Genomic DNA, 12,388 nt, shown 5'->3' on the forward strand with positions numbered 1-12,388 from the left:
CTGCTACCACCATTGCCTCAGATATGTTTTTTTCTTTTTCCTCCTCTTTCTCTTGGATCATCGACTTCAGGGTCTCCGAACATCTGTCAGGTAACATACAATGCTTCATTCCTTATCCCCTTTTCTTCCCCATAAATTTTTTACCATTGCTAATCGTACCCAAACCAAAGTACTTGGCAAGGATTCCTCATCTCTTACATCTTTTATCCTTCTTCAAGATGTTTTATTTGTCCCTCAATTTTCCTTTAAATTTGCTTTCAGTTAGTCAAATATTAAAAAACAATGAATTGTTCTGTCACCTTCTCACCATCTTCTTGTACATTTCAGGATCTAACTACGAAACAGATGATTGGTAGCGGCCATGAAAGGGGGGGTTTGTACTACACTCTTCCTCCATTAGCAGCCTTATCATTCTCTACATCCGAGGCACAACTTTGGTACAATCGGCTTGGCCATCCGTCTACATCTTCCCTTCATCATTTACTTCCTTCATTAAAATCACTTTCTACTTTAAATTGTGTGGTTTTTCAATTAATTAAACACCATAACAATACATATTCTCCTCGCCTTACAACTACAAGTGCTACTCCTTTTGCTTTAATACACTTTGATGTATGGGGACCTTTGTGTGCCTCTATTATTTCTCAAGTTAAATACTTTGTTACATTTTTTGATGATTTTACCCGAGTCACTTGGTTATATCTATTTAAAGAATGATTTGAAACCCTTCCTATCTGTAAAACCTTTCATGCTATGGTGTTAACTCAATTTGGAAAGAAAATTCAAATCCTTAGGTCTGATAATGCTAAGGAATACTTATCTAGTGAGTTCCAATCATTCTCTAAAGCTAATGGGCTCATCCATAAAAAAATCGTGTGCCTATACCCCTCAACACAATTGTGTTGCTCAAAGGAAGAATCGTCAACTTCTTGAAGTTGCTCAGGGCCTCCTCTACTCCATGAAGGTACCCTACTTTTATTGGCCTCATGCTATACTTACGACCTTTTTTCTTATCAATAGGTTAGCTACATCTGTTCTTAGCAGTAAAACTCCTTACTCTGTTTTATTTCATGGTGAAGATCCATTTTATTTTCCTCTTAAGGTTTTTGGATGTACATATTTTGTCCATGTTACATCCCCATAAAAGAGTAAGCATGATCCACGTTCTATGTAGTGTATTTTTTTGGGGTACTCTCGCACCCAGAAAGGATATGTCTGTTACAATCCTACCCTTCGAAGGATGCTTGTATCTAGGGATGTGACCTTCTTTGAGGACACCTCCTTCTACTCCTCGCTTGTTGCTCCTCTAGGGTTGACATTTCCTCCTACCACTCCTTGTCCACTTGTGCCTTTTAATGTTGATATTACTCAACCCCTTGAAGCACCGGTTGCCACCTCACCTATGGAGTTGTTGGATCCACCTGAGGTAAGTTCTTCCCCTCCTATGTTTGGGCTAGAATTTGATACTCGACCTATTTGTTTTAAGAAAGGAACACTGTTCTTGTACTACTTCCCGTCCTAAGTCCAACTTTATGTTACACCATCGTTTGTCTTTCGATTGCTCTCATTTCCTTGCATCTCTTTCATCTACTTCAATTCCACAGTCCTATCATGAGGCTCTGAAGTATCCAGGATGGAAGGCGGCTATGGATGAGGAAATGCACGCCTTATATCAAAATCAAACCTGATACTTAGCATCGTTCCCAAAAGAAAAAAAATGGTCAGTTGTAAATGGGTTTTTTTTATTAAACATAACCCAGATGGGTCCATTGCTCACCTTGAAACCTGACTCATTGCTAAAGGATACACTCAGTGCTATGGGGTAGATTATGAGGAGACCTTCTCCCTTGTTACAAAATTAAATTCGGTACGTATCCTCTTATCTCTTACTGCTAACTCATCATGGCCCATATATCAGTTCGATGTAAAGAATTCTTTCTTAAATGGTGATATACGCGAGAAAATTTATATAGTTCAACCACCAAGCTATGTGGTCGAGGGGGAGTCGGTATGAAGGTTACAAACATCCTTATATGGCCTTATACAGTCCCCTCAGGCTTGGTTTCATAAATTTAGTCAAGTGCTACTATGGTTTGGTTTTCATCGGTGCTCGATAGATCATTCGGTATATTTTAAAGATACCATAAAAGGAAAACTATTATTAGTTGTATATATTGATGACATTATCTTAACCGGTGATGATGCACATAGCATACAGGAAGTGAAATATTATGGACTCAATAGCACACCGAGTCACTCAGAGGAGGAGACAATGACTCACCAAGTCACCTAATTTTACTTTTATTACTTAAGTTGCTTTTAATTTCGAATTTGATTGATTATGTAATAAGACTTGAAGGTAGGGGTATAGTTGGGATTTATAAACCTAACCCTAACCTATCTTTGTGTGAATGACCATATTTAAAGGGTAAGGAATGAGAAATAAGGTAAGTTTGGATTTAGCGTTGAAACATGTTCAAGATGCAAATGACCTATGGATCCAAAACTTCTAAAGATAATAACATTAAATTCTCAAGTGAACGTACGATGGGATATTTACCTGAGTCAAACAAGCCATTATTTTTACCTTTTACAAAAAGTTGACCTAACAATCATAGATGATTTTAAAGTGATTTATCATGCGTAAAGGGATATATTTTATTAAGGAATGACTTATGGATTGGGAGTCAACACTCAGTTAAAAATCCCCCACCTCCCCCTTTTCCCGACGATAGAAAAACGTGATACATAATTACTAAAAAGAGTTTACAATCCCTAAAAATTACAGAAACTTTTTGGAATTACAATAGAGTAATCAGGTTCTTGCTAGGTTCCCTATCCTAGGGTTCTTGGCTTGAACTATCCTTGGTTGTTTGCTGCATCCATTGGGGAGTCTTTGAGGAGATCTTGGAAGGAAAAGGAGGAGCAATCAGCCTTCTCTTCCATGCTGCAATAGTCATCCATCTCTTCCATGAACCAGCAGTGAGGGAAGGAGGATTTGCGTGAGCCGTAGCATCAAGAAAGGGATTTTCGAGTTGCTGATTGAAGGAGTCTTCAAGAGGTATTTTTATCTATCTTTTCCAAGTTTAGAAGAGCTAGAGACTGCCCTCTTTACATTCAACATTGGTAGTTGTATGAATTCAGAAACCCTACTCATTGACGTGAGGTATAAAGTGGGGTTTCATAATTGGATCCTTAAAATAGTCTCTTGAGTGAATTGGTGCATCTATAATTGAGAAAAGGAAACTCCTTTTCAATTATAATGTGTGAGGGAAGAAAAAGAGAGTTTCTTTTCACAAAAACGTGTTAAGAAACCCTCTAACAGTGCTGGATCCTTATTTGACTCGTCGAGTTACTAGATCCATGGCTAGGGACCATAACAACTTGGTATGAGAGCAGGGTAACCCGATAGATATCAACAGCCATGAATTGCTTGACGCTATCCTCAAAGGCAATGCAGATAATGAGAAAAGATTTGCTGAATTGGAGGAGAGGTTCTCTAAGGTTGATATCGGTATGGAGACTGGTCTGACTACTGGAAGGAACACAACTCCAGAGCAAAGAGGAGGGGACCATTCATATAACAGAGGGGGAGAAGAGTTTACGAGGCGCACGAGTTTCTTTGGCCAGCAAGGACCCTTTATCCCAGGGAGACCCTTCAACCAGGGGGGAGGCACTGTACCAGGCCAGCAAGGACCCTTCATCCCAGGGGGACCCTTCCATCAGGGAGGAGGCACAGTACCTAGGTACACTAAACTTGAATTTCCCACTTATAATGGGTCAGAAGACCCTTTAGTATGGCTATATCATTGTGAAATATTTTTTGCCCATCAACGAGTACCAGCATATGATAAAGTGGGGATGGTTGTTTTCCAGTTACTGGGAGAAGCACAACTCTGGTATCAGCAAGTTGAGGCGGATAGACCAGTTGTGGAGTGGGAAGAATTTAAGAATTTATGCTCTCTTCATTTTGGTCCTTCGGTATACAGCAATCCCTTGGGTGATTTGGTTCTGTTACGACAAACTAGTTCCTTGGAGCAATACCAGAAATTGTTCCAGGAAAATTTAGCACGAGCAAACGGTATGGTACGAGTGGACCAACAAGTGGCGTTATTTACAGCAGGCCTGACAGAGACGTTAAAGCTTGAGGTGGAGCTCTATGCACCGATTACATTATCACATGCGATGAATATTGCCCGTGCTTTAGAACGGTGGCAGAAGGCCCTGCACAGACGACCCACATGGTCAAGAGAGAGGAGCACTTCCTCCACCTAGCAGAGCAGACGCAATTATCATTAGGGGGTTCGGACCACAACACCTCCTCCCAGACACACTCCGAGCACCACTTTACTAGGGGATACGAAATCGAGCAGTCATCCACCTCAGTACATAAAGAAATTGACAAGTGCTGAGACGATGGAGAGGCTGTCCAAAAATCTGTGTTACAACTGTGATGAACCATATCGGGTAAGTCATCAGTGCAAAAGATTGTTTTTAATTGATAAGGTTGAAGATGATGATATCGAGGTGACTGAGGATATGATAGAGGAAGCACCACCGGAAATTTCCTTGCATGCAATTACTAGGCAAAAGTCGCCCAAAACCATGCAAGTCAGAGCTCAGATCTTCGATCGGGAACTCGTGGGCCTAGTGGACTCGGGAAGCACCCACAATTTTCTTAGTTTGACGGCAGCCCAGCACCTGCAGTTACAGATTCTTCCCCATCCGACAGCCACAGTCTCAGTGGCCAATGGGGAGAAGGTTCCTAGCTACGGAATCAGCAAGGCGGTAAATTTTACTATTGGCACTACTTTGTTTCATGCTGAGTTTTTTGTTATTCCTTTGGCTGGTTTTGATATGGTATTGGGAATCAAATGGTTACAAATGTTGGGACCCATTTTGTGGGAATTTTCTGCATTGACAATGAGTTTTGTCCTACGTGGTAGCCAAGTGCTCCTACAAGGAAGTCATACAGAAACACAGCAGCACATGCATTCTCTGACTGCCTCGGATAATTCAGCAGGCAGTATTGATGGCATGATTGATGAGTTCTCTGACCTTTTCTGTGAGCCTACAGGGCTCCCCCCGCTCAGATAGTGTGATCACCGTATATGTTTGAAACCAGGGTCAGATGTAGTAGTTGTTCGTCCGTATTGGTACCCTCACCTCCAGAAAGATGAGATTGAAAGACAGTGTCAGGCGATGCTACAACAGGGCCTTATTCGTAGCAGTAGGTCCCCCTTCTCTTCACCAGTTCTGCTCGTGAAGAAACATGATGGGACTTGGCGCTTTTGTGTTGATTATCGTGAGTTGAACGCGTTGACAGTAAAAGACAAATTTCCCATTTTGGTGGTGGAGGAGCTCCTCGATGAGCTACATGGATCGTGGGTCTTCACAAAATTAGACTTACAGTCTGGGTATCATCAGATTCGCATGCATCCAGCAGATATTGAAAAGACGGCATTCCGAACACATCACGGCCACTTTGAATTTGTGGTCATGCCTTTTGGGCTATCAAATGCTCCTTCTACTTTCCAAGCGCTGATGAATGAGGTATTTAGCTCTTACCTTCGGAAATTTGTTCTTATTTTTTTTATGATATACTCATATATAGCAAATCTCAAGATGACCACTTAGCACATTTGAGAATTGTATTTGATTTATTGCGAGCACACCAATTATATTTGAAGAAGTCCAAATGCTCATTTGGGGCATCTCATGTTGCTTACCTGGGCCACATTATTTCCCATGAGGGGGTCATTGTTGATCCCGAGAAGATTCAGGCCATTAGTGAGTGGCCACAACCTCAGTCTTGCTCAGCAGTACGCGGATTCTTGGGTTTGGCAGGCTATTACCGAAAATTTATTCGGAGTTTTGGTCCGTTGGCAGCACCTTTGACAAACCTCCTTAAAAAGAATTCCTTTCAGTGGAACGAGGAGGCTTCCATGGCATTTGACGCACTCAAGAATGCTCTTGCATCTACACCGGTGTTACGGCTTCCAAATTTTGATGACTTGCTTGTGATAGAATGTGATGCTTCTGGTGGGGGCATTGGGGCCGTGTTGCATCAAAACTCCCACCCCATTGCTTATTTCAGTCGATAGTTGGCCTCTCGTTATCAGAAATTCGCTGCATATGAACGCAAGCTGATCGAGTTGGCCAAGGCGGTCCAACAGTGGCGGCCATATGTATGGGGATGTACTTTTCTCATCCGCACTGATCATTATAGTCTCAAGTTCTTACTTGAGCAACGTCTCACGACATCACCACAACAGCATTGGATTAGTAAGTTGATGGGCTTTGATTTCTCAGTGGAGTATCGTGCGGGCAGATTAAACAAGGCGGCAGATGCCTTGTCCAGATGTTTTGAACATCAGCAGCTCGTCTATGCCATCAGCCAGCCGCATTTTCTCATTCTAGACATGGTCCGTGATGCGTATGCCACACTTCCAGCACTACAGGAGATGCACAAAAAAATTTCCAATGGGGACATGGATTCTAAGTGGTCCATTCAGGATTCACTAATTTGCTATAAGTAGCCGATATACCTTCCAACCATGTCCGAGTTGATTCCAGCCATTCTCTCTGCTTATCATGATTCTACCCATGAGGGGTTACAGAAGACGTTGTGGCGTATTCGGGCGGATTTCTATTGGCCAGCTATGTAGTCCTCCATTACTACATATGTCTCCGATTGTTAGGTATGTCAAAGGAACAAATCAGATCATTTGAGTCCTGCAGGTCTTCTCCAGCCTCTCGCTCTCCCTACTCAGGTATGGACAGATATTTCATTGGACTTCGTGTAGGGTCTTCCCCTCTCAGCCGGGAAGTCTGTTTTGTTTGTGGTGGTTGATCGCTTCTCCAAGTATGGTCATTTTATTCCGATGGCTCGCCTCTACACGGCAGCCCACGTGGCTCAGACCTTCTTGGAGCATATTGTACGCTTACATGGCATTCCTGAATCTATTGTGAGTGACCGGGACGCGGTTTTCATGAGTACTTTCTGGAGGGAACTGTTTCGACTGAGTGGCACGCAATTGAAATTTTCCTCCGCATATCACCCTCAGATGGATGGCCAAACCGAGGTGGTTAATCGGACCATCGAGATGTATCTCTGATGCTTAGTGGGAGATCAACCGAAACAGTGGGTTCAATGGCTACCTTGGGCAGAATACTGTTATAACACTTCATTCCACTCGGCCTTGCAATCCTCTCCTTTCCGGGTTCTTTATGGGAGGGACCCCCTGAGGCTTCTCTCTTATACTAGAGGCACCACCCGCGTGGATGCCATTGATGAGGCACTCATAGATTGAGATCAGGTGTTGAAGACGTTTACAGACCGGCTACAAAAGGCTCAGGATCGGATGACTACGGCTTACAACAAGAGCCACTGGGATGTCTCATACGTTTTTGGGGACTATGTGTGGCTACGTCTTCGGCAGTACCGACAACACTCTCTCGCCGGGCCATCACGCCATAAGCTATCCCCCAAGTACTTTGGGCCCTTTGCCATTATTCGACGCGTCGGGCAGGTGGCGTATCAACTAAAATTTCCGGACAGATCGAAGCTGCATGATGTGTTTCATGTCTCACTACTGAAACCTCACAAGGGGCCAGCCCCTTCTTCTCCACCGTTCCTTCCTCCAGTGGACAATGGCCACGTCATTCTGACACCCTATGCGGTGTTACAGGCGCGTGTGATGAATGAACAGTGGGACATCCTCGTGCAGTGGACCGCTACAGACCCCGAGGCAGCGACATGGGAGCGGTTAGAGACCTAGGTCTATCCAGCTTATGAGCTTGAGGACAAGCTCTTTCTCCAAGGGGAGGCAGATGTTATGGACTCAATAGCACACCGAGTCACTCAGAAGAGGAGACAATGACTCACCAAGTCACCTAATTTTACTTTTATTACTTATGTTGCTTTTAATTTCGAATTTGATTGATTATGTAATAAGACTTGAAGGTAGGGGTATAGTTGGGATTTATAAACCTAACCCTAACCTATCTTGGTGTGAATGACCCTATTTAAAGGGCAAGGAATGAGAAATAAGGTAAGTTAGGATTTAGAGTAAAATAGAGTAATTAGGTACTTGCTAGGTTCCCTATCCTAGGGTTCTTGGCTTGAACTATCCTTGGTTGTTTGTTGCATCCATTGGGGAGTCTTTGAGGAGATCTTGGAAGAAAAAGGAGGAACAATCAGCCTTCTCTTCCATGTTGCAATAGTCATCCATCTTTTCCATGAACCAGCAGTGAGGGAAGGAGGATTTGCGTGAGCCTTAGCATCAAGAAAGGGATTTTCGAATTGCTGATTGAAGGAGGTCTTCAAGAGGTATTTTTATCTATCTTTTTCGAGTTTAGAAGAGCGAGAGACTGCCCTCTTTACATTCAGCATTAGTAGTTGCATGAATTCAGAAACCCTACTCATTAGCGTGAGGTATAAAGTGGGGTTTCATAATTGGATCCTTAAAACAATCTCTTGAGTGAATTGGTGCATCTATAATTGAGAAAAGTAAACTCCTTTTCAATTATAACGTGTGAGGGAATAAAAAGAGAGTTTCTTTTCACAAAAACGTGTTAAGAAACCCTCTAATAGTGTTGGATCCTTATTTGACTCGCGGAGTTACTAGACCCGTGGCTAGGGCCCATAACATGAAAATATATGATATGTCACGAATTCAAAACTAAAGATTTGAGACTACTCAAGTATTTTTTTATCATAGAAGTTCTTCAATCCAAACATGGGATAATATTGTCTCAACAGAAATATGTCTTGGACCTCCTCAAAGAAACATGAATGAAGGGATGTCGACCAATTGACACACCTATGGATACATATATAAAATTATGTTCAATGACTAGAGAAGATAATGATTTTGGAAAATATCAAAGACATGTGGGAAAACTGATCTATCTCATAGTTACTAGACTAGACATATATGTTGTAAGCGTGGTGAGTCAATTTATGCACAAACCACAACTTACCCACTGGCAAGCCTTGGAGAGAATATTACGATTCCTAAAAGGAGCTTCGGGAAGAGGATTACTTTATAAAAAAACATGAGCACTTCAACATAGAAGGTTTCTCATATGCAGATTGGGCTGGATCACCTGATGATAGGAAGTCTACGTCTGGATATTGCACTCTAGTTGGAGGGAACTTGGTTAAATGGAAAAGTAAGAAGCAAAATGTGGTTGAAAGATCTAGCACCAAACCAAAATATAGAGCTATGGCCCACACAGTTAGTGAACGCTTATGGATCAAGACCCTCCTTACCGAATTAGGACTTTATAAAGGAGGTCCCATGGGTCTACATTGTGATAATCAAGCAACCATTCATATTACTTCAAATCTAGTCTTCCATGAAAAAAACTAAACACATTGAGGTGGATTGTCACTTTATACGGGAGAAGTTTCAAGCAAGAATAATCTCCCTCAAACATGTTTCATCTCAAGAGCAAGTAACAGATATCCTCACTGAACCAGTTACATCTAAAATTTTATCCTTTATATGTGGCAAGCTGGGTATTTATGATGTTTTTTCTCCTCTAGCTTGAGGGGGAGTGTTGGAAGATGGGCTCAAGCCCACACGTCTAAGTGGTGGCATATTGGTAAAATAGGATGCTTCTCATAAAGATGGCATAAAGGTGTAAATACTTGTTCTTTTTATGTCTCTTCTTTTATAAAGTTGTAGCCCTAAGGGCATTGTAAATCTATAAATAAAGTCATTGGCTATGAGGTAGAGCATTGAAGCTCTCTCCTCTCTTCTCATGAAATTCGTCCAGCCTCCCTCCTCACTTGGTCGGCGGACCCTATTCTCCCTTAATCCAAACTCTCTCCATCTTGGTTCATCTCTTCTCATTCTCCTCTCCTTCCTCTCTTCTTCTTCTTCACTGATCCAAAGTCCTCCACATGGGATCCTAAATTCTACAGAGGTGGAATTCCAACACATGTTGTTGTAAATTCTCTCACTTGACGTTGCTCATGGGATCTTGTTATGTTGTTGGATAACCATCATATGGTTAAAATTATATCACCTACTTATCTCTATTACTTTGTTGCTCTTGAACTCCAACGATTGCCCTTTTTTTTTACATTGAAGTGTTTCCATGAGCTGAGAAAAGGTTGCTTCCTAGATTCCTGATTTACCTCTAAGTATGTCTAAAGATGATAGTGGTTCTCACATGTTTGCCCACGATTTGTGTTGGAGTTTGGATTAAGGCATAAGAGTTTGCATTTATCCTTTCTTCTTTGTTTTTATATAAGAATATAAGAGGAATTGAGTGATGGATGGATCTTATCCCCACTTGACAAAAGCACAAATTCCTTGATGATTTGGTGCTTGCTCTCATGGAAAATTTTTATTCCTTCCATTGTCAGTGCCTTATTTGGTCCACTATTTCTTCATTGAGTAAATGTTATTTGAAGACACCCCTTGCAATTTACCTCGGCATTTGAATTGCCTCATGATGGAGATTAGACATACAATTAGTAAGAGTGACAAACTCCGCATTACTACAATCCCATTAAGATGTCTCTCCAATTATCTTAGCTGGTCACAATCGGTACTACGGTTCTCACTCATGATCTTCTCAGTCACATAATCAAACTCCCTTCTCTGATTGATGAAGAAGAGGTAGCCTATCTCAAGTGGGTTAAAAATGATAACCAGGTTATTAGTTGGCTCGTCAATAGCATAGAAGAGCATGTAGCTAACAATGTGGTCCACTTGGAAACAGCTAAGGACATTTGGGATACGTGTTAAGCTATACTCCAGTATGGCCTCCTTACGAAAATTATTTGATGTCTTACAAAGTATGTTGAATACTAAACAAGGAGATAGCATTCAAGAGTTTTTGGCCCAGTTTCGGGGCCTTCTCCAAGAATGAAAAATTGCTTAACCATATTCAATAGATATTGCAGTTCAAGAAAGGCAACGGGAGGCCTTTGTAGCAGTTATTTTTTTGACAAATATCAAGCCCTACCTTGAGGTTGCAAAGATCCAGCTTCTTAGCTCCTCCACCCTTCCATCCTTCAATAATATCAATGCCAAGTTGTTACGGATCCCTGATCCATCTCCTACTTCCCCCATTGATTCTCCATCTACTATGTACTCCGGCAATAGGGGTACATCATCCTCATACTGAAGACGCAACAAATATATTAGAGGTGGCCATAATAGAGGTGGTAGAATGGGTCTGACCCATTCCTGCACTGAACCTCGCCTTTACACTTACTGTGGTGGTCAAAACCACCTTGTGGACACCAACTGGAAACTTCATTGTAAGCCTGATTGGGCTATGGCTAATCCAACTTCAGTTAATGTTAATAAACGGGAAGAAAAGGCTGACTCCCAATCCAGGAAAGTGACTCTCACTGTTGAAGACTATGCCGTATTTTAGAAGATAGAAGTCTTGTTGGAAGATGGGCCCAAGACCACACGATCAAGGAAGGCCTATATATCCCAGTGTGTTGGAAGATGGGCCCAAGCCCATAAGACAAAGGAAGGCCCACATATCTAAGTGTGTTGGAAGATGGGCCCAAACCTATAAGATATGGACCCACCATGATCAAACGAGCTGGTGGGACCCTCCATGATCACCTAAGGTGGCATGATAAGTTTTACACAATAAGAAGTCTTACAGAGCTAGAATTATTATGGAAGCAAATCTCATAGAAGAGTTTCAATTTAAAGGTGTTTTAGTCATATTAGTCTTCTATTTATATTGGGTTATTTAATTATGCTATGACTTATCTTTAAGTGTTAGAATTTGGGTGTAATTGGGACAAAGGTAATTTAATTATAGTTGGGCTCTACTACCTTCCTATATTAGAAATAGAGATTCATGTACTCTGATTACATTAAGTCAATGAATTATTTCTCTTTTCCATAAATTCAACATGGTATCAGAGCAAGTTCTATGAGTTGACTCTGTCAACCCACAAAGGTAATGTGATCCTTTCTGATCTATTATCTCTAGCATTTTAGGTTCGTATTTATCTTTTTTAGTCCCTATACCCGTTGTTTGATTTATGTTTTCACCTCTACACTGAGCTATTAATATTGCATATTATATATTGACGGATTTTTATTATGAGAATGTTGCTGCTGATTAATCACCCTATTACTGTATCTCGGTGATCTTTTGGAAATCTTCTGCCGAGTTATCTGCCTGACCATTATTCCCCACATTACTCATTGCCTTGCTCTACGCCATCTTGAAAATCATCTGAGATTACCTATCCGAGATCTTTCTACTATCTTCTGAGGACTTATTGTTGTTAATCCGAGAAGATTTTTGCAGCTTAATTCGGGTCCAACTAGTTTTGACTCGTTGCCAACTCTCGCTTTTTTCTGCCATCAAGCTCTGAAGCAACCTTTGTTAG

At 41.5% G+C, this 12,388-nt stretch overlaps 1 protein-coding gene across 1 annotated transcript; it reads left to right on the forward strand.

The window, feature by feature from the left end:
- The first annotated feature begins 7,364 nt into the window (after positions 1 to 7,364).
- On the forward strand, positions 7,365 to 7,781 carry LOC137963306 (uncharacterized). The gene has a single exon (XM_068810443.1). It carries the CDS (start codon positions 7,365 to 7,367, stop codon positions 7,779 to 7,781), a length of 417 nt encoding a protein of 138 aa, XP_068666544.1.
- The last annotated feature ends 4,607 nt before the right edge of the window (positions 7,782 to 12,388 follow it).

Source organism: Aristolochia californica, unplaced genomic scaffold, assembly GCF_029961685.1.
Source record: "Aristolochia californica isolate CCGP_79_NKW_82.1479 unplaced genomic scaffold, dmAriCali1.0.hap1 SCAF_4, whole genome shotgun sequence".
In the NCBI taxonomy this organism is placed as follows: domain Eukaryota; kingdom Viridiplantae; phylum Streptophyta; class Magnoliopsida; order Piperales; family Aristolochiaceae; genus Aristolochia; species Aristolochia californica.